The 23,557-nt window shown below is 40.3% G+C and overlaps 1 protein-coding gene and 1 long non-coding RNA gene across 2 annotated transcripts in view; both read right to left on the bottom strand.

Annotated features, from left to right (window-relative positions):
• Positions 1 to 20,222, bottom strand: part of LOC143286008 (5'-3' DNA helicase ZGRF1-like) — a 35,457-nt gene extending 15,235 nt beyond the window's left edge. The window contains exons 1-13 of the mRNA XM_076593548.1: positions 20,033 to 20,222; positions 19,440 to 19,573; positions 18,477 to 18,621; positions 17,974 to 18,057; positions 17,009 to 17,154; positions 15,472 to 15,669; positions 13,609 to 13,702; positions 13,041 to 13,187; positions 12,020 to 12,137; positions 9,655 to 9,754; positions 8,108 to 8,234; positions 1,620 to 1,779; positions 421 to 498 (exon numbers count right to left, since the gene is read on the bottom strand). Coding sequence (XP_076449663.1) covers positions 421 to 498; positions 1,620 to 1,779; positions 8,108 to 8,234; positions 9,655 to 9,754; positions 12,020 to 12,137; positions 13,041 to 13,187; positions 13,609 to 13,702; positions 15,472 to 15,669; positions 17,009 to 17,154; positions 17,974 to 18,057; positions 18,477 to 18,621; positions 19,440 to 19,573; positions 20,033 to 20,222 — 1,721 coding nt within the window. The remainder of the gene's footprint in view (positions 1 to 420; positions 499 to 1,619; positions 1,780 to 8,107; positions 8,235 to 9,654; positions 9,755 to 12,019; positions 12,138 to 13,040; positions 13,188 to 13,608; positions 13,703 to 15,471; positions 15,670 to 17,008; positions 17,155 to 17,973; positions 18,058 to 18,476; positions 18,622 to 19,439; positions 19,574 to 20,032) is intronic.
• A 914-nt stretch (positions 20,223 to 21,136) lies between these two features.
• Positions 21,137 to 23,287, bottom strand: LOC143294736 (uncharacterized). The gene is made up of 3 exons (XR_013056916.1): positions 23,205 to 23,287; positions 22,680 to 22,725; positions 21,137 to 21,226 (listed from the first exon to the last, which is right to left on the bottom strand). It is a non-coding gene; the product is annotated as an uncharacterized LOC143294736 (long non-coding RNA).
• Positions 23,288 to 23,557: the final 270 nt, after the last annotated feature.

Raw genomic sequence — 23,557 nt, 5'->3', positions numbered from 1 at the left:
TATACATTATGACAAATCATATAAACTCACTGAACAAAACCTGAATGACTGGTTTGGGTATCCAGTGAGTAGCCAGGCAGATGAGACAATACAAAAATATACAAAACAACAACAACAAACTGGATGTTTCCAATAATACATCCACAGGGAGCCAATTTTGCTTGAAAGAATGCATTTCTAGATTTCTTCTTGCATTAGATTCCAAAATTTTGCATTTAGTAACCTGATAATCTTGAATGCACACACAGACAGCTCAGTTTTCACCATCACCCTTTCACAATTACTTTCATGAAGTATAAATATATGCCAGTTACAGACTAGCACATAATTTCATTTACATCTATGTGGGTAGAGGGCTGAGTGAAATTCAGATTGAAAGAAGAAACTCAATGCTGAAGTTTAATGTTGAAGATGACTGACCTGTATGGCAGGACTGGTTTGGCTATCTTCTTAACACTGCCCACGCGCACAAAGTCATCAAAGCCAAGCTCCATCAATCTGCAAACATTTACATAATCATCTACTTTACATCAAAAGACAGCAGTATGTTGGGTTTTTTTAACTTTACATGAGGTACTTGCACAGCAAACAAATCATGATAATCATGCACATAGACGTACAGAATCCACAACCTTAAACTCTAAGGACTTGTACGCTTTGTTCATTTACCACCAAATTACTCCCACTTAGCCACTTGCACATCACTGTGCTATTATCAATGGTTGCCAGTCAGATAAAATCAGTGGAATATCAAAAGGCCTATGCATTGCTATGTACATGTGGCTGAATATATGTTTGTGAATGTATGGGTCCATGAGAGAGAGTTGGTCTCAATCCTTATATTCTGATCTGATAAAATGGTACTCAGCTAAATGCATTCAAAGCCATACTTTCCTGACATGACTTTTGTTTTGGTAACTCCCACAATTAAAGACATGAGCCACCATGGGAAAGTGGTTTGCAACATGGACTGACAGCTGGGAGGATGTGGGTTTGATCCTCATCCGAGGTGAGTTTTATTGGCCTGTGGCGGCGCTTACCCGGAGTTGAGTATGCTACAGGCTCAGACAGTTGAGGCTCATCAACTTCATGGATGTGTCTTTGGAAGTGTTGCTCAAATTTCCTGACCAACACTGTAGGTGTTTTGTCTCTCTCGGGGTCGTTGACGCCAGGACATATCATGAGAGTTGAGCTTTGCCAAGTAGTCCCAAACTTAAATGGACCCCCATAGCAGCATCTTCATCACCCCCATCATCACTTATTATCATCATCAGAAAAAATGTCCCAAATTCTGGGGCACAAAAAAAGGAAGAAAGAGAGAGAGAGAGGAAGAAAGAGAGAGACACACACAAAAAGAGAGAGAGACAGAATTCAAGAATTTTACTGTAAGGCCAGTAGCCTGTATACAAGAGGTAAGGGAATGGAAACAAACTGATTAAGACAATGAATGGAAAATACACAAATAACATTGCAGATAATCATGAACATACACAAATAACAATATGCTTATATGGATAATCACAAGAGAGAGAGAGAGAGAGAGAGAGAGAGAGAGAGAGAGAGAGAAAGAAAGAAAGCAAGGTTGAAATAACACAACATAAACCCAGACCCCTCCCCACCCAAGCAGGACGCGGTCCACAGCGACGTTGGTGGTGGAGGACAGCAGCAGTTTCCAGGGGAAGGGGACCCCCGGGCAGTACGAGTCATTGCGCTGGAACACCTCCACCAGGAACAGAATCATCACTGACAGCAGGAAACTCTTGCCAGCTCCAAACACCCCTGCAACCAGGCAATACGAGACAAGACAAGACATGCTTACTTCAGGAAATCCTTGATGGTTCCAAACCCCCCTGAAACCACACAAGACAAGACAAGACAAGACATGCTTACACCCCTGAAACCAAGCAAAATGAGACAAGACATGCTTAATTCAGGAAACTCTTGATGGTTCCAAAAACCCCTGAAACCACACAAGACAAGACAAGACAAGACATGTTTACTTCAGGAAACTCTTCCAAGCACTAAACACCCCTGAAACCACGCAAGACAAGATAAGACATGCTTACTTCAGGAAACTCTTGATGGTTCCAAACCCCCCTGAAACCATGCAAGATAAGACAAAACAAGACATGCTTACTTCAGGAAACTCTTCCCAGCTCCAAAACCCCCTGAAACCACACAAGACAAGACATGCTTACTTCAGGAAACTCTTCCCAGCTCTAAACACCCCTGAAACCAGGCAAAATGATACAAGACAAGCGTATTCTAGGAAATTCTTGCCAGCTCTGAACACCCTTGAAACCAAGCAAGACAAGACATGCTTACTTCAGGAAACTTTTGACACTTCCAAACACCCTTGAAACCACACAAGACAAAACAAGACAAGACATGTTTATCACAGGAAACTCATTGAAAACGTTACAGATTTCATTTAATACAAAATGTGAAACACATTTGGCATTGTGCTCACAATCAATCACAGTGCTCATACTAACTGATCAGTTTAGAGATACATTTGAAGGAATAAAACAACAGCGAAAAACAGCATGTATTAGCAAAATACAAAAGAATCAGTGCTGGTCACTGCATACATGCCAGAAGCGAATGGGTATTTATCTGAAAAGCAAACAAGACAAATTCAAAAGAAGAATTTGTGAACAAGTCAACTCAGAGATGCACTTTGCCATGGATCAAGGCAAAATTGTCCCTGTTTCACCAAATACAAAGGGGTCAAAAAACAAAACTGAAAAGACCACCCTCTGTCTTATCTGTATCTTGTGTGTATGTATGCGTGGATGATTGGTGTTGTTATCATGTGCTACCATTCAAATTGCACAGACACTTGGTAATATTTACACCGGTTTAATCCACCATCTTGATCCAGATATATCGTCACGCTTCCTGTGACCTTTGACTCTTTATAGTAGTTATTTCCCTTGTATTACTATCTAGGTATAGACACGACATCCCTCCCTTACTTTAATTTAAAATCAGTTTAAAATTACCCAACAGATATCAAACAGAATTAGTAATTCTTTTAGGTATGAAATACTATCATCCTATGTAAAAATACTCAACTTAATCAATTGGAAACTCTTTACATTGTGATTCACTCTCATAATGTCTGAATTTGTTTTGTGTTTCAAAAACATAAACATTAAAGAAATTAATTACAAATTTATGTTCACCCATATTCATTCAAAACTTCTGACAAACTAAATACAACAATTAAGAAATGAAAGCATTGTCTCTTGAGTTTTCAATCTTAAACTCTTTCTAAATACAACAATTAAAAAATGAAAGCATTGTCTCTTGAGTTTCAATCTTAAACTCTTTCAATGTCTGTTTTTCTTACGCATTCTCACATTCGTTCAAAGTTTGTCCTTCTCTCTCCTTCTTTCTCTCCCTTTTCTTAAAATAAATCAATGTCCAACATTCAGTGGGAGTATTATCACTGTAATAAATGAAATTAAAATAAAGCACATTGAATGAACTATCTGTTCTATAAATCCAAATACACACGCATTCATTCCCAGTCTCTCTCACTCTCAGCTTGTCACATAATCCTCAAGCTTTCTGGGTCTTGTCTTTGTGCGCTCAGATTTTCGGACTGGGGTTGCAGTACAGGTTTTGGGGGGTGATGGGGTAGGGTGTCTGGAATTGAGTGGGGCCTCTGCTAGGGGTTGGGGATGGGGTGGGTTTTCACTGTCAGCTGTTGGAAGGTCGGTGAACTGGGTTGCCTCCCGTGGACTGCTGGGCTCATCACTACTTGGGCTGTGAAACTTCTTTACATGGGATGAGTTGCGGGAGATTTTCACACCGCTTGGAGACTGGACTGTCACTTTGCTGCCTGATTTCTCGATGACTTCATATGGTTCTGGCAGGAAGGTTGTGTCCAGCTTCCCTTGTTTCTGGTCTCTTTTCAGCAGGACGGTGTCTCCGGGCATGATGTTGCACTCAGTCGCTCCTCGTTTCTGGTCAGCGTTCAACTTTGAAAGTCCTTTCCTTTCAGCGTCACGGTCTTGGACTTCTTGGTCAATGTAGTCGCTGGGCCACTGGGGAATCTTTGTTCGGATTTTGCGTCCAAACAGTAATTCTCCTGGGCTCTTTCCAGTTGAAGGATGTGGAGATGCTCTGTATACTTGCAAGTATTTCAGAATTTCATCCTTCCAGTCTTTTCCCTCTGCTTGTGCGATCTTCATTCTCTTCAGAAGCGATTCATTTTGGCGTTCAACTTCACCGTTTGCTTGCGGCCATCTTGGTGTAACTCTGATGTGTTTGGCTCCAATGTCTTTCATGTAGTCTGCGAAGACTTCAGATTTGAACTGCGGCCCATTGTCAGAGTGTATTGTGAGCGGCATTCCATGTCTGGCGAATATTGTCTTTAACACTGCCACAGTCTTTTCAGCTGTTATAGATTTCATGATGGCAATCTCGTAGTACCGGCTGTAGTAATCAATGACTACAAGTACTGAGTGTCCTGATGGCAGCGGTCCTAGGAAGTCCATGGCTAGGTCTTCCCATGGTGCGTTTGGTAGTTTGGTGCTCTTCACTGGTTCAGGCGGGTTAGCTCGGCTCACCAGCTGGCAGCCATGGCAGGTCCTGCAGTATTTCTCGGCTTGTTTCTCCATGCCGGGCCACCAAACTTTGGTTCTTAGGTTCTGTTTTGTTCCAACTATACCCATATGTCCTTCATGGGCTAGTGTCAGAATGCGAGGTCTCAATGTTTTGGGGATCACAATGCGGGAACCTCTCAGCACTATGTTGCCAACAGTACACAGTTCATGGCTCACAGCGGCATACAGCTTGTCACAATTGTGCCACTGTCCTGTCTCTATGCATTGTCTGACTGTCTCCAGCTCGTCGTCTTCAGCTGATGCTTTTTCAATTTCAGCCGTTGTCACAGCACATGGCGTTGCGTTGTTTGTGACGAATCTGACGTGTTCTTCAGCTTCTTCAGAAACGTTTGAGAATGGTGGAGGGGTCTGGGTAGGCAAGAGTCTGGACAATGGATCAGCAATGTTGGCTTTTCCTGGGATGTACACGACTCGGAATTGGTAGGCTTGGAGTCGAAGTACCCATCTCTCGATCCGAGCACTTGGTTTCGAGTGGGGGCCATAGATGGTCTGGAGAGGTTTGTGGTCTGTGAGAAGATCAAAGTTCAGTCCGTATATGTAGGGATGAAATTTCTCGCATCCCCAGACGATTGCAAGAGCCTCTTTTTCTGTCTGCGAATATCTCTTCTCTACAGCGGTCAGACTTCGACTTGCATAGCTGATGACTCTGGCTCCTTCTTTCTGTCTCTGGACTAGAACTGCACCTAATCCAACTGGCGAAGCATCACAGATGATTTGAGTTGGCGCCTTGGGATCATAGTAGCCTAATGTCTTTGCACTACCTAGGGCTTCTTTCAGTGACTTGAATGCTTCTTTCTGCTCTGGGCCAAAATGAAACTTTTCAACTTTTCTGGTCAGCCTGCGTAGGGGCTCAGTCAATGTCGCGAAGTTTGGGATAAAACGTGCGCAGTAGTTTGCTAGCCCAAGGAAACTCCTCACTTCACTGATGTTCTGTGGCTCACGGGCGTTGATCACAGCTTCAACCTTATCCTTTGCAGGGTCAAGGCCTTTGGCAGTCAGCTTGTGTCCGAGGAACTCAATCTCGTCTTTTCTGAAATGGCACTTGTCTGGATTCAGTGTTAAACCTGCATCTTGGAGTCTGTGGAGTGTCTGCTGCAGTCACTCATCATGCTGCTTTCTGTCTGGCGCATGTATGATGATGTCATCTGAGAGATTGGCCACACCAGGGATGCCTTGTAACACCTGTGCTATTTCATGTTGGTATATCTCACTTGCTGCATTGATGCCCATCACCAATCGCTTATACCTGTAAAGTCCACAGTGTGTAACGAAGGTAGTGATGTCTCGTGAGTCTGGGTGTAGCTCCAGCTGGTGGTAGCCCATCTTCAGATCCAGTTTTGTGAAGACTCTACTTTCAGCCATGTCTTGCAGTAGCTCTTCAACTGTTGGTATTGGATGGCGTTCTCTCTGAACGGCCTCATTGACACGTCGCATGTCCACACACATACGGATGTCATTGTTGGCTTTCGGCACGATCACTACCGGGCTTACCCAGGGAGTAGGCTTCTCCACGGGCTCGATGATGTCACTGTTGAGAAGTTCTTTGATCTTGGCCTCTACCTTGGTTCTGAGTCCAAATGGTGTTCGTCGTACTGGTTGTGCGACTGGCTTTATCTTGGGGTCTACAGTGAGCTCGACTTGGCGTCCTTGCAGCTTTCCAAACCCTGTGAACAGTGGTTTGAACTTAGTCTTGATGTCTTCGTTCTCATCTGCTGACACGTTCTGAACATTCAGTCCGATATGAAGTACATTTAGCTCCATGCTAGTTTTTCTGCTAAGCAGCGGGTCTGCATCTTCTCTGATCACAATGAAGTCGGCTATAGCTTTCTTTTCACCAGCACACACTTCTGCTTCAAAACAACATACTGTCTTTAGTGGTTTATTTGATGTGTAGGGGTACAGCTTTTTGGTGCATTTCTTGATTTTGTGTTCTATGTTCTTTGACTTCAGTTTTGACCACAGTTTTTCACTGATTATGTTGATGTCGCATCCGGAATCAACAATACAGTCAACAGGCACACCTCCTACTTGGATAGTGAGTTTACTGTCTCTGACGGTAGTTTCCCTAGTCATGAATACGTGGACCGTCTCTTCATCGCTTTCTGATTCTGAGTTTTCTGCGTCAAGCTGATTCACTCGATTTCTGTTTCCTCTACTTTGCTGTCTACCTTCCTCTTGGTTCTTATTTTTCCGTGGTCTAGCATCTCGATGATCTGTCCTTTCTCTCTTAGATCTAGAACGGCACATTTTTTGGAAGTGATTTGCTCCACCACATTTGCGACATATTTTGCCTCTGGCAGGGCAACTTGGATTACTGCCATAGTGATCAATATTACCACATCTATAGCACTCACCTTTGCTTGACTTGTTTTTGTGACTGTTCGTTTTACTGTTAGTGTGTATTCTGGCCACTGCTCCATTTCCACCCAAATGATCTTGTTTCATCTGTCTAGCTTGTTCATCTACGGCTTCATGTGTTGCTGCAATCTTGAGAGTCTTTGCTAAATCTAGTTCATCTCCCTGTTCTAGCAGTTTGCGTCGCAATCTGTCAGATTTCACTGTTTGCACAACTTGATCTTTTATCTGGTCTTCTATATTATCGAACTCACAACCATCTGCGTTCAGTCTCAGTCTACCCACGAATTGAGCAACAGTTTCCGTGTCATTCTGGGTTAGTTTTCTGAACTGGTGTCGCTGAAATGTCTTGTTTGGTTTCACTTTGAAGTGTGTTGTCAGCGCCGTCACTGCTTCGTCATATTCTGTTGCTGTTCCTTTGTCTGGAAGATTTGCAAAAATGTCTCTCACCTCCTTGCCTGCCGTATATAGCAAGAGTGCTCTACGTTGTTGCCTCACGTTGTCTGTACTGTCCTCGTTGACAAATAAACCAACACTGTCTGCATAGGCTTCGAACTCTTCTATCCACGAAGTCCACTTGATGCTAAGAGTTTGTGCGTCACCTACCGCTTCAAACGCTTGTGGTCGTCCTAGAAGGTTTATACTCGTCGCCATTGTCTTATCTGTATCTTGTGTGTATGTATGCGTGGATGATTGGTGTTGTTATCATGTGCTACCATTCAAATTGCACAGACACTTGGTAATATTTACACCGGTTTAATCCACCATCTTGATCCAGATATATCGTCACGCTTCCTGTGACCTTTGACTCTTTATAGTAGTTATTTCCCTTGTATTACTATCTAGGTATAGACACGACACCCTCTTTACTCCAAAATAAACAGTTTTAATCCCAGCGTGCGTGCGCGTGTGTGTGCGTGTGTGCGCCCGCGCGAGCATGTGTGCATGTGTGTGTGCATTCTTTCTTTTCTCTTTTTTCATTCTTTTTTTTCCACTTTTTTTTTCTTTAGCTTTAACTGGAATTCTGAAAGTTTTCATACCACAGTTTCAGTTGACATGTACCAGATACCTGATGCAGATTTTTTTTAAAGATAACCAGCAAGGCAATAAGTCACCATGAATAAGGAGTATGGAGGAGGGAGTTTCAGCGTCCTTGTCCATCATGCTGGCCGCCTGTCTCACCGCCTGTGCCTGGTCACCATTCAGCTGATACCTGGTGATGAACTCAGCTGCCAGGTCAAGCTGAAAAAAACCCAGACATACCACCAACATTTCCTTCATAGTTACATTATAAACAAAAGCCATCTTCATATGCCTACTGCCATTTAGATATGTAACCAATGACGCAAAGCTAGCAATGAGTGAATGAACTATTTTTAATGAGGGAAGTGGAATAAGCATGCACATGCGTTTTGTTTTGTTTTTGACATCCAGAGCCCTGAAGGTAGAGAGAAATGAGATAAAAATATTCACAAAAATAACACAGAATAACTGAAGTATAGACAACAAGTGAGGTAACCCTTTTTCAAACCAGAAGTGAACAAGCTGATTTTCAGACCAGCAATGACTTCATCTATCTGAACCAGAGTTTGCCCTTTCTTCTATATGCAGCAAGAAGGAAGGGGTGAGCAAGTCCATACAAGTGAGCCTGCCAGATGTGTATCTAGAAGGTGAGAACTGTTAACATGTACACACAGCAACAAGCAGCAGAAGACATGTACAGACATAACCTTGCATTGATTCAAGAGTGACACAGTCAATAGGTCTTGAACACACAAGTTGTGAACACAGCAATGATTCAAGAGTGACACAGTCAATAGGTCTTGAACACACAAGTTGTGAACACAGCAAACATGTATTGCCTTTGTGTAGAGGGACATGAATGGAAATATCTTAAGGTATCAGGGACACAAATGGAAATCTTAACAAACAGTGAGGATAAGATAAAAACAACAACAAACAAGTAAAATCTGCTGTTTAAAACAAAGAAGCAACATTTGTAAACATATTTTATAGGCTAAATAGCTGACTGGTATTGTTCTAGAGACTAATATTTTTCTGTATAATGTATGCACTTCTTTTTTTCATTTATGTGTTTAGAGAAAATAACCAGAAGTGATTTTATATAACACGAGTAATGTATAGCACATGAATAAACCAGATTGGAATTTTTCATGAATTGAAAGACACACTGCAAACATGAACATCTTCAATTTTAAAAATAACTGAAAATATTTTGAAAATTTAAACTGAAAGACATACTATAAACATAAACATATTCAACTGCCAAAGTAATTTCAAGACCATCCCAAGAAAGCTGAAATTACAAAAATAAATATTGATAAATCTTGTTCTGATCAAATCAGGTTGTGTTCCTCACAGCTCAGCCGACAACAAAGAGGCCCTTTCAGGGCTGAATGCCCGTCAATTCTTCTAACCAGTGGAACACTGAGGGAACACAAAATAATGTCAAAAGGGGCCCTTTCAGGGCTGAATAACCATCAGTTATTTAAGCCAGTGGAAAGGTACACAAAATAATATCAAAAGGTCAACGAAACCAACATTTGAAAGACCAATTCATCATATCTAAATCCTGTACATTGAAACACATACCCTCCCAGTGCCCCCCACAAAATGATCATGTTGTTCAAGGCAAACTGACCACAAACTGAGCAGGAATGTACAGTTTTTCAGGTGCCTGTTGGACTGTGGGCACCTTGAACCCTCTTGTGCCTGCTCTGTTTGACAGCCCACCGCCAGGCCTGTGCAGGACGGAAACAAAAGAGGGATATGTCTCTGCTTTCATGTCATTTCTGGCATTGCAACACAGTATCTTTCTGACATTTCCAGAAAAATATCTCTTCTCCGCTCTTCCACTGATGAAAGAAAACATGGCGGGAGAGCTTTTAGTTCTTCAACTGTTCACACCTGCAATTCACCGCCTTTTTCAGTCCGTCACAGTCCCTCATTCACATCATTTAAAACAAATCTAAAACCATTCCTTTTCAAACAATCTCTGCATAATTCAGGCACTCCATTCTGTACCTGTATTATATGGATCTGTTTCTTCCATGTGTGATGTGTGTGTGTGGGCGTGTGCATGTGTGAGCGTGTGTGTGCATACTTTGTATCTGATGTGTTATTGTTAAATGCTTTGAGGTTTGAATGCACTATTTGAATGTACTCTTATTTATTATTATTATTATTATAAATAAACATGTAGTCCTCCAGTATGCAGGTCAAATCAAATTCATATTCATATCAACTTGGGGGGGCAGACAGGATAATGTAAACTTTTGTTTGTTTTTGAAACAGTATAATGTAAACTTTTGTTTGTTTTTGAAACAAAGTTCCAAAGACGGTAAAGGCACTGGGGAAAAAATATTCCCTTGTTTCAATACAAATGTCCTTCCTTATTTGCTAATCAAATCTACAATGACTGCTGAAAGGACAAAACACAACAAATCACTATCATGCTTAATGAAAAGGTCTGCAAAAACAGCAGAGAAGAGAGGAGTGCAAAGAGAGATATGTATGAAACAACCAACATATATGTGTGTGTGTCTGTGTCACTGACTGGCAAAAACAGCAGAGGAGCAAGAAGTATGACAATACATGAGTACGAAACAACCAACACATGTGTGTGTGTGTCACTGACTGGCAAAAACAGCAGAGAAGAGAGAAAAGTATGAAGAGAGATGAGTACAGAACACCCAACACACATGTGTGTGTGTCACTGACTGGCAAAAACAACACAGAAGAGAGAAAAGTATGAAGAGAGGCGAGTATGAAACAACACATGTGTGTGTGTCACTGTCTGGCAAAAACAAGAGAAGAGAGAAGTAGGAAGACAGATGAGTACCAAACAACCAGCACATACGTGTGTGTCATTGACTGGCAAAAACAACACAGAAGACAGAAGTATGAAGAGAGATGAGTACCAAACAACCAACACATACGTGTGTGTCATTGACTGGCAAAAACAACACAGAAGACAGAAGTATGAAGAGAGATGAGTACCAAACAACCAACACATATGTGTGTGTGTATCACTGACTGGCAAACAACATAGAAGAGAGAAGTATGAAGAGAGGCAAGTACGAAACAGCACGTATGTGTGTGTCACTGACTGGCAAAAACAGCAGAGAAGTATGACAGATGAGTACAGTACAACCAACACATATGTGTGTGTCACTGACTGGCAAAAACAAGAGAAGAGAGAAGTATGACAGATGAGTACAGTACAACCAACACATATGTGTGTGTCACTGACTGGCAAAAACAACAGAAGAGAGAAGTAGGAAGACAGATGAGTACAGTACAACCAACACATATGTGTGTGTCACTGACTGGCAAAAACAAGAGAAGAGAGAAGTATGACAGATGAGTACAGTACAACCAACACATATGTGTGTGTCACTGACTGGCAAAAACAAGAGAAGAGAGAAGTATGACAGATGAGTACAGTACAACCAACACATATGTGTGTGTCACTGACTGGCAAAAACAAGAGAAGAGAGAAGTAGGAAGACAGATGAGTACCAAACAACCAACACATATGTGTGTGTCACTGACTGGCAAAAACAAGAGAAGAGCGAAGCATGAAGAGAGATGAGTACAGAACAACCAACACATATGTGTGTGTGTGTCACTGACTGGTAAAAAAACAACACAGAAGAGAGAAGTACAGAACAATCGACACATGTGTGTGTCACTGACTGGTAAAAATCAATACAGAAGAGAGAAGTACAGAACAATCGACACATGTGTGTGTCACTAACTGGTAAAAATAACACAAAAGAGAGAAGTACAGAACAATCGACACATGTGTGTGTCACTGACTGGTAAAAACAACACAGAAGAGAGAAGTACAGAACAATCGACACATGTGTGTGTCACTGACAGGTAAAAACAACACAGAAGAGAGAAGTACAGAACAATCGACACATGTGTGTGTCACTGACTGGTAAAAACAACACAGAAGAGAGAAGTACAGAACAACCAACACATGTGTGTGTGTCACTGACTGGCAGCTAAGCAGGTGAGGCAGAAGAGGCAAAGAGGTGGTGTCCACATGGTCCTGAATGTTGGCCATACACGTCAGTTCTGTGGCAGCATTGCCGCAGTGCACAGCATGGCACACACCTGTCCAACAAACATGTTCTCTGTTTTGTCAACGTAATTTGTGTCATTTCTTTAAACATTTTAACAAGTACATGTTTCTTGAGGGTTTCTTTTTTTTCATATATTTTTGGTACTACAACATCTGACCCACAACCAACATCACTTTGTAAAGGACAATGTGCAAGTTCTCGACAAAGAAGCAAGATGGTTCCAGAGGGGAGTAAAGGAGGCAGTCCACATCACCGCCAGGAACCCCACCCTCAACCATGACCGGGTCCGACACAACCTGCTTTCGGTGTACCCCTCACCTGTCAAGTTGCATTGTCATGAGTTCGCTCACGGCGATGCGTACAGCTGCTAGTTCTCTACCCAGCAGTTGCGCTGAAGAAGCCGGCAGGATCGCCAACGAAAGCTACGCAAGTGAGTAGCCTTCTTTGACTGTGAGTTTAACTTGGTAGTCATTACGTAAATTTATGATTTTATGTCATCTCTTGGTTATTTAAACATGTACATGGCTTTTTTAAAATCCACATTTTCTGTTTGCATTGTGAACTTGAGCAACACGACCACATATATTATGATTTTCTCTTTGGAGACAATAAATTTGACAAGACAGATATACATTGTTCATCTAACAAAGAAAATCATCTCAAGAACAATATCTGTGATAATACTGATCTACAGATATCAGCTTGCTCTTCTCAACCAATCAATCAATGAATGAATATAATAAGCAATGTGAAAGAAAAAGGCTTAATCTGGTAAGATAAAAGGTTAAAATGGTGGAAGAGGAGGACAAGGCCCCATCTTCCTATGCCAAGTCGTGGGCACAGTGGATATGAATTCACTGCCTTGATGGCTGTAAAAGTCTATGAGACCTTTAATATTTAACAGCTTTTACAGTGAAACACTTCTGTTACTTACTTCCATCAGTCCACAGAGATGCAGAGTAGCCTGCAACAGGGTCCACTGCCACCTCACCGTGAGTGTTGGGGCCATGGAAAGTACTGCGTGCTACAAAGGTTTCACCCTTGGCAAAACGCAGGCTTTTGGAAACAACCCACAGGTCGTCTGAAATCAAGGAAAGGAAAGTCTCATACAGAGATGGGATTGACATTCTACTATCATTGGGATGCACTGTAGGAAAAACTAAAGTTTACTTTTGTATCATATCTACATCAATGATGAAATCATTTTGTTGAATTTACAAACATCTACACAGAATATGATTAGAAATGTTTGAGATAAACTTTGATAACCCCAAGCAGAAAATTGCAGTTTGTTGTGCCTGCACATTAACAAAATGGTGTCACTGAATATAACTTCCACTGAACAGGCAGTGGGATATATGAGATTCAAAATCTTAACAGCTCTAAGATCTGTTTGCTGCTTTTCAACACAGCTGCATGCCTTTACACAAAACTTTGAGTTAAGTTGTTGTTTTTTTAATTACGAGAGTGGTAAAACTCTAAAGGTGATCTATCAAAATTACCTTTAGCATGTGTAGCTGCAGAATCCTTTTTCAGTAGCTTTATAAACACATTTTTCTTCTGTACACTGTCAGACTGTTGAGGTCTTGCCCATTTCTGAAAAAAAAACCAACAACTAAACTATCATATGTGCAAAAACAAACAAAAAAGACGAAAAAATACATTAAAAAACTCCCCATAAAACAGGAAAGTCTTATTGGAAAATAAGTACTCAACTGTTTAGGAATAGGTGAAAACTCATTTGACTTTAATATGCATCTTATTACACATTTCAAAAAGTAACTTCCACTAAGTTTCTGCTTAACCCTTTCACTGCCAGGAAATAAGATTTGAGTGAAATCTATATGCCAGGGTTTTTTCACAAAAAAAACGGGTCATATTTTCGAAAAATTCTGTGCTCTTTGTTACTGGAGAAAGACCTATAAAAGTATATATTTTCTGAAAGGTAAATGAACAAAAATACAAAACACATCATGTTTTCCAATTTTATATATTTCCAGTGACATGTTGTTTTGAAATCAATGTTTAGTTTTTTGTCAAATTTTCAACTTGTTCATTACAAACGTACGTCAGGTAATTTGCACTAAAATATATTTTCTGGACAAATGGATGATACCTGCACACACAAATTATACTAGAACAACCACAATAAAAAAAGAGACAGATACACAATGCACTGTGACTACTCTAAGTGATAACATGGATGTGACGCCACACCCCTTGGTCTCCACCCCCCTCCTATTCATCCCTCTCACATGGTCACTTTATCCAGTTCTCATCAGAACGCGTTGGCTGAGTGCCAAGAAAATCACTCACACTGTGTCTTGCTAATAACTTGGTCACTTTCTGTTGTCTGCTACAGCTGTACAGCTGGCATCACTCACTCATAGTAGTATCTTGGCCAGTGTCTTCATTGCTCCCTTTATTTTCTAACAAATCGTCTGATAAAAGTTCATCACTTTAGTCTTTTCCTTTGAATTTACGCTTCAATTCTTTCTGAGCATCAGCTAAAGAAAGCAGTCTTGGTTGATTTAGTGCACCATGATCGCATGTCTTGAGCATTTTGTTGAGTGAGTGAGGAGAGGAGCCAGGCAAACACTACTGCAGTAACCCAACCAAAACGTTCAAATAAAGGACTGCCTCAGGACGTAGATGGTGTTTCTATCTATGAACAGAATCTAGAAAGATTCCCCATGCTAAAGGTACCAGTATTTTTGTCAACGGACTCAATGAAAACCAGGAAAATGTCAGAATATTTCGATGACGAGTTATCTCGTCATTGTGGCAGCAAAACGTACATGCCTGCGCTGACGAGTTATCTCGTCATATAGGTAGCCTAGGGGTTAATATAAATTTCTATTCTTCTAGTTACCTGCTGAACTTGACTGATAATTAAAATGAACATGATCATTAACATTTTTATGCATTTTTTTCTTCTATTTACAACTATGAAAATGAACACAATATCTTCATTTTGATTCTGATGTTGGTTTTTTATTGCAAGGCTGGAGATAATGCTTTAATGTTTGTACATATTTCTTTCCAGTTGGATACAGTACACACAGAGATAAAACTCTCTAAGTTCTAAAAAAGAAACAAAAAAACAACAACCACAATTTAGACGAATTCAATACTCTGCCTAGAAAGACTGATCTCTTGCAAATTTTCAGAATGGTTCTGATGCAACTGTAACTAATAGATGTAGATTCTCCTCTTTTTTCTGAAGTCTGTTTTGACCATCAATCTTATCAAAATTCAGTGGCACAACAGGAACGATGTCAGCCAAAAAACAAAAAAAACAACAAAAACAGGAAAACAAAGACAAATCGGAACTAGAATTCTGTCCCCAACATCACCCTACTCACATGGAAGCCGAACTTGAAAGCAGGGTTGTCAGTTCGGCGCACAAACTGACACTGACAGTGCAGCACCAATCCCTGGCCACGGAAATATCCCATGATGCTGGCTGGGTCACTGAACTTGGGTCGGGTCATGGATGTGCTGCTGCTTCCCCCTCCCCTGGAGGCACTGCTGCCACTTTGCTGGTCAACCCACTGGAAAAACTGGTGGGGAACAAACCGGAATGTTTCAGTTTCAGTTTTCGGTTTCTGTTTCTGAAGGAGGCATCCTTGCATTCGGACAAATCCATATACACTTCACCACATCTCCAAAGCAGATGCCTGACCAGCAGCATAACCCAATGCGGTTAGCCAGACCTTGAGTGCATGCTCATACATTTGTGTACCTATCAAGAGTGGATTTCTTCTGTAGAATTTTGCCAGAGGACAACACTCTTGTTGCCATGGGTTCTTTTTCAGTGCGCAAAGTGCGTGTTGCATACAACCTCGGTTTATCATCTCATCCAAACAACTAGACGCTGTTTGATTTTCCAGTCAAACTTGGAAGAAAGGGCGAGAGTGGGATTTGAACCCACACCCTCACGGACTCTCTATATTGGCAGTTGAGCGTCTTAACCATTCTGCCACCTTCCTCCCTGTTTGTCCCTAACGACTTCCTGAGTCAAAGCGATATTTTTTGGGTCAATTGAAATACTGATTTCTGAATTTGGATTCCCTTTTCTTTTTCATAGCAAGCTGCATGTATGCTATTTCAAGTGTTATCTAAATCATAATGCAAGTTTGTTTCTGGGCAACCAGCAGTCCATCGCCAGTGCATCCAACTCCTATCCCCATCCACAGACAGGCCCATCTCACCTCATCATTTCTCTCACTCCATTGTCTCTTTTTGTTATTTGCCCCTCAGTATGGTTTCTCTCCCAGATATATCAACTGTCTGCTCCCAGTGACAAAAGGGGTCTGATATGACTTGGTAGAAAGTTGAGGGACTAGATATTTTAGTCTGAAAGTGAAAATCTTGAGACACAGTCTTTTTTTTTTCTTCTCCTTTTTCCTCAATTTCTTGTAGCTTTCATACTGTCATATTACTAATTCGTAATTGACAAAGAGGTCTGATATGACTTGGTAGAAGGTGGAGTAACTACATATTTTGTTTTGAAAGTGATAATCATGAGGTGCAGGTTTTCTTTTCTTTCATCTTTTTTTCCTCTTATAGCTTTCATATACTCATATTACTGATTGTTTCTGGCTTCTCTCCATCAATAATCCACATAATACATGCACCATATAATGCTTTTTCATTTTTTCCAGAACACCAAGCTCTCTCTTTTTTTTTTTTTTTTTTTTTTGCTGCTCCAACATGTCTGCACCATTTTTAGAGGCATTACTCACAAGCCACTCATTCCAAGTCCTCCATACACAGCCACACCCTGAACTCATCTGTTACAGTCCCAACATCGGCAGTCCTCAAGGAACAATCAATGTTAGGTCGCCTGTAGGCCACATACCAAAGGAGACCCTGCACTGTCAGGTTTTCTTTCCTTACTTTGCATTGTTTGTCCCGGGGAGCAGAGCAGGCGTAGAAGAATCGTCCCTTGTTGGGCCCCTCCTTTTTCACCTGCGCTACCTTAGATGCACTGCCACACTTGCAAGCTGGGTTGCTGCTTCCCCCAGTTCCCTCAGTCCCAACACCTGTTCAATGTCAATACTATGCTGGTAAAATGTGGGAAGAGCTAAACCTGAGTGGGCACACATATGTAAATGTGTCTGAAATCTTCACTGAGGTAATCAAAAGAACAACGATGGACTAAGTGAGTATACAAGCCATTTGTAACTGATGCAGTCTCACAAACAAAATAAAGGTATAAATAAGTAAGCACACAAGCATGTTTTAAATTTTTTTTATCTAACTATTTCAACACAATGTTTCCCCACATATCCAAGTGCATTTTGAAAATAAACACACACATGTATACCAACGTGCATACAGAAGTATATATGCAACACATACTTGGAGAATGACAAGCAAGAAAAGGTATGAATCTATTTGGTTGTTAATAATTAACATTTCCTTTTCAATCTGTAACTTCACAGTAACTTTTCTCTTTTTTACCTGCTAGTTTATTCTCCATCTGTACACAATCAGCTTCATGAAGTTCCCACACACTTCATTTGCTTCAAAATAAAGAAAATGGTCACACTCTGAATTACATACAGATGACTGAAAGTACAGTTGTAATGAAAGTGAAAAACTGTGTGAAAACAGATGGCAAATCTCAGCCATATGCAAAGTTCAGTTATGGGCCCTGTTTCAATGTGACGCCAAATGAGTTCTTGACAGCTTTTTTACCCATCAAAACACACACAGATACAAATAAATGAAATTCTATAAACTATTTCACATCCAAGTCTGATAACAGTCTGCCACATTATCACAGATACTAACACTAAACAAGCAGATGTGAGCTCTTTTCATTACACCTTAGATGTTAAACAGCTGAAGGACTGTACCTTCAATGTATGCTGACAGATCCACCTTGGACAGAGCACAATGGTACATTTTTGCCACAGTAAACAGCTGGATGTTGAGGAACTCTGAAATCAAACGTATCTTTCACTTTACTGTATTGCGTTGTATTGTACTGTATCATACTGTGTTACTTTTTTTGGCACACTGGATTTCTCTGCGTGAAATTTGGACTGCTCTCCACATGGACAGTGTGTCACCACCCTTTTGGAAAAACGTTTCCCTGTCTGCAGCTGTATGTGTTAATTACAAATGAAGGTGCATACATATGTCCATGTGAAAGTAGGAACATACTTGGGGAGTACATGTGGTTTATTAAGATCAAACACAATGATCAACACAAAACACTTCAGGCGCTGAATTGAAAAACAAACAAACACATACACACACACACACACATATATATATATATATAAGATTGGGCTGTGAAAAAGATGTTTCCAATGTCTGACAATCCATTCCACAACAACCAATCATTTCGGCAAACCTGTAAGTGATGCAGTCAGGACCTGCTTGTAGGTGACAACCGACTGGAAAGAGGGAGGAATAACCACCTGTCTCACAGGTGTCGCCTGCCTTTCCACTTCCTCTCTACCACAGAATTGCAGCTCATGGCACAGGCTGCTCTGAAACTAAATGAAAACAGGATTCTTTCTTAGACATGATACTGTGAAACAACAACAATATAAATGAGTTATCAATGAACAATTACACACACCAATATGAGTAAGTTATCTATAAACAAACACAACAGTGTGAATAACTTATCAATGAACAATCAAACTAAACAATATGAAGAAGTTATTGAACAATAGTCAATTCCCATGACTTTAAATTTAATTACTTATTTCAGACAGTACAAACCAAACAAAACAATTCACAGAGATAATGTTTTCTTTTCTCTTTACTTCACCCTAGATGTAAATAATAGTAAAACAGTATTGAAATTCTGGACATGAACTTATTTATAATTGTTTGCAGTCCAAAACAGGATTAAGAAGAGAAATGCATAGAAGAACTATGGTTTCAATTAGTTTTACTACATAAGTTAATAATGGTATACAAATATTGAAGTACAGAATATGCGGTTATTCACAAATTTGCAGTCAAAGACAGGAGTGAGAAGAGAACTGCACAAGTATGGCTTCATGAAATCAGTTTGACCAAAGAAGTCAATAATAGTATACAAGTATTGAAATACTGAATAATTATAATTATTCACAAATTTGCAGTCAAAACCAGGAATGAGAAGAGAGTTGCACAGAAGTATGGTTTTTATCTAATCAGTTTGACTATCAATACCAATCATGTATATCAGATACTGAAATAAAGTTAATCACAAATATACAGCAAAACCAGGAATGAGAAGATTATTGCACAAGGATGTGTGGCTTCATGCGATCAGTTTGAAAAAAAAAAAAAAACAACAAAACCAGCAATATCTTATTACCTGGGAGTTTGGCAGACAGCCACTGACAGTGGTCACACCTGGCCTCCTGAACTTGCCCAGTCCCACTGTCCTGGCTGTGGCTGTGTTTCTGGTGACCGCCTCCTTCAGGACACACTGAGAAACGGAACTTCCACCTGAAGCAGCAACATCATCTTCTGAACATATCTGCCCAGTCTGCTTTGGATATTTTTCTTGATAAAAATCATGCTGGAAAACCCTGCTGGCTTCCAAGTCAGTGTGTGATGCAGGATGCCTGTTTCTGAGGTGATCTGGATGGAAGTGAGAAGCATTAGTAGAGCACTGTGTTGATGAACATGACTGCTGAACTGTTTGACACTGCCAGTTTCTGTTTGTGTCTTCCATGTTTGTGTTTGGACTGATATCCAGTGGAGGGCTGTTTGTAGGAGCTGCAGGTGATAATACAGCAGCCGATGCTGCCACATGTTTATATACTCTCTGAAAATGATCAGAATGTGGTTCACAAGCTCTTCTATTTGCTTTCAAGACTTTGGTGTTATTTTTCCCAGGACTAATCCCAGAGAGGTTTTCTTTACCAAGTGGATGCATGTGAGGATGCAATGTCTGAAACTGACTGGCAAACCTGCTGATCTTTTTCTGTCGTTGCACGTCTTTCATATTGTGATTCTGCTCAGTTAGAAATATCTGTGACTGATCATTGTCTTGTTTTGCTGCAGCTAAATCGTCCTCCAGTTCTTCACCATAGTCCAGACCATCATTGGCAATAACAATACCTGGGGAGGATGCTGTGCTGGTTGAACACATGTCTTCCAGGGAATTGCTCTGTCTGACTTTCTGTAAATCTGTTTTTCTGCAGACTGATTCATCAGATTTAAATACCAAATTAAGAGCAGAATCAATGTTTGGACCCACATCTTTCTGCTGCTCCCCATCTTCAACATTTCTTTCACCTTTTAACTGTGACACACATTCACCTGCTGTGGTCACGAAGAAAGCACCAAGTACTTGATATTCCCCTTGATCTGAGTCTGGAAAACTGTCAGTAAATCCACTGAAGTCTAGGTTTTCCACAGTACCATGTAAGAGGCTGTCCTTAACTTCCTTACCACTCTGTGCTGGTGGATGTACATCAGCAAAACTTGTCAAAGAATCACTAGTGTATGTATTCAATGGAAAAGATTCAATGATGGTGGCTGCAGTCTTTGGCAAGTTATTCACTTCTTGTTCGCTGGGGGTGGCAGTCTTACACATTAAGTCTGTACCCTCCAAAACAATTCTGTTGGTAATTTCATTTTCCTCATCCACTGGTGATGTTCCCTTTGTTGCCACCTCCTCTGGGTCTGTCACCACCGGTACCAGCTTTCTATTTCTTCTTTGTGTGCAGTTGACAGATATTGTTGACACTCGTGATTGGGTATACTGAGGGAACAGCAGAGGTGATACCATGCTGTCTTCTCTGCTGACAGAGGCAGGCTCATTACATGATACTGGCACACTTTTCCATTCCATGCATTGACCACCAACAGTCTGCAAGTCATCACCAACAGACACATCAACTTTCTCATCTTCGTCAATGTCGTTCTTCATAACACAGTCCTTTTTTACCTCAGTGGTCTGAAAACCCCCATCAAAACAATGCTGCACTATGTTCTGGTAGTCTGGCCTGTGGTGGCCAAAATCCACAGCATCCAGAGTGGAATAAATCTGTCTGTTAGGGCTATGAGAGTATTGTGTGCTGATTACATTGCAACTGTTGCTTCCTGACTGCTGGGATGACATTGAAGTCATTCTGAGCAAGGTTACAGCATCTGTTGAGTAAAACAAATAGATAATCAGTTTTCCAACATCTCACTGAATAAAACAGGCTCCTAAGCTGTCCAGCTTATATGCTTACATGCCATATTCCTCACACATGTGAACTCTCTATGACAGACTGGTCAGAATTATCATGACCAAAGTGCAAAAAAAGGCAACATATCATTGTGCTTCAGCTGACATACTAATGTACAATAGTTTTCACACATGTAAACCTGCCAAGCTGCGCACACACCCCACCCGTCACGATAATGCCATAATCTTGGCGACAGTGATGTACCCAACAGATGTAAACTTTAAAACATGATAACAGAAACAGTGGCAATAATATTTTTATAAAGCCATGAAAGGACCCCTGTAACCACAGCAGCTGACTGTCAGCATTTTATAAATGAGTGTGGAACATTAAAACCTTCTGAATGGGACTGCCTCTTATGACAATGGCTCAATTTCTTAACTAACAACCTTAAATCTGTGATCTGTGATCTTATTCCAACAGGAAAAAACAAAGAAGATTAGGCAAGGAGGACCTAGAGAGAAGCTGAACATCCTTTGGCATTAACTCAATTTTGTCTTGTCTCTCTTTTATGAACCTCAGTTTTGTTTTAAATCAAGCCATGTTTTTTCTTGTTTGTTTGTTTTTTTCACATAAACTCTTTTCTTTCTCTTTGGTTCTTCTTCTTCTCCCTCAGTTCTGTTAAGAGTTATTGGGGCACTGCACAGAAGAACTGTTCACCAGATTCCTTCAGGTCTTTGGTTTGAGCTGGCTAAAAAGCATATGAAGCTTGTGATAATGGCTGGAACAGACTTTGCTGGAGATGAGGAGTTTATTCTCAGGAACAGACTGTGTGGGAGTTTTCTTTTTTCCTTGTGTTTGGTGTAATGAGACATGATCTCTAAAACCAAAAGCATTTAACAAAGTCTATAGGAAACCTGGAACCAATGACTTGCCACTGAAGTTTGGCCAATAACTTAAACATTTACCATACATACCTTGAAGATTGTATGCCTGAATCATGTGTGTTAACAAATGTGGACTCTCATTGATGGAATTTTACTGGAATAGTGGAAAGGTTTTGTTTTCTGCTATGTTTTTCCTTGCACATTTTGTCTGCTTCTGATTCATTTTTTAACCATCATCTGCCATGTTTCTTAAAAACAGGCACAAAATTTAAAGTTTGTCCTGGACGTATATAAACATACACACACGCATGGACAACCGATACAAAGACTCTGGGTTAACATTTTTATTTTCCCTGCTCATGTTCTTCTCTGAAACAAGTAAATGGGTCTGAATCAGATACACAGAGATCAATAATATTTCTTACCTATAACTTTCCTTGTGAACTTCACTTGGTTGAAAGGGATGAGTTCTATATGTTATACATACATCACATGTGATTTAGAACATAAAACTATTCACACAATGTGATCATCATAACATACCTGTTAGCACAGGTACTTGTTGAGCACCATCAGGACACAGCTTCATCTGACATCATAAAAGAAATATGTAGTGCATTAACATTATAATTCTTTTAAAAGCCTACATACATGTTTACATCACAATAAATTTTTTGACTGATTGAAATACTGATCTTCCAGAAAACTAGTTCAGGTGAAGTGTCTTTGGACACTCAAATGATTCAGTGCTATATGCACTTGAGGTTATCTGACATGACCTGTGACTTTAAAAGACGCACCTCACACCAGAAAATCTTTCTCTCAGTCATTACACATGTGTACGAAATCATGTATGCAAATGTGAGACATACTAAATTATTACTTGTCCTTGATCATTGTATTATTCATAACCGAAATGCAAGTCATAAATGTCCATTGTTTATTAGACTTTACAGAATTACAGAAAGGACTCATAATTTTAGACAAATGAAGCAACAGAATGCATATGTGAAAAAGAAACAGAGGAAAGATCTACATACATCCATCAGGTATGAATGTATCATATACCTGCTCACTTCCCCTTGATTTCATGAAGAAAGGCTTTCCTTCATCACAGTCAATGAACAGACTACTACTGCTGGTTTCCAGAGCATCACCTACAATGAAAAATATATTGAACCAGAATTACCTTCAGCACCAGCATACAGACTTAAACATTGACATGCACATGCACTCACACACCCCAAATCCATTTTCTTGCAGTTTATAAAAATACCCGTACAAGCATACTAACTTTATCATCATAACGCCACCATCAAAGCACATAGATTTACGACTTGCTGATTTCAAAATCCAATGAATAAAGGATGGAAAAAAAACACACAAAAATAAAAGTAAATACCTTTCTACGTCTCCAAAAC

This window comes from Babylonia areolata, chromosome 1 (genome assembly GCF_041734735.1).
Source record: "Babylonia areolata isolate BAREFJ2019XMU chromosome 1, ASM4173473v1, whole genome shotgun sequence".
Lineage (NCBI taxonomy): Eukaryota > Metazoa > Mollusca > Gastropoda > Neogastropoda > Buccinidae > Babylonia > Babylonia areolata.
The sequence above is the reverse complement of the archived record's forward strand: the minus strand, read 5'-3'. Positions and strand labels throughout refer to the sequence as shown.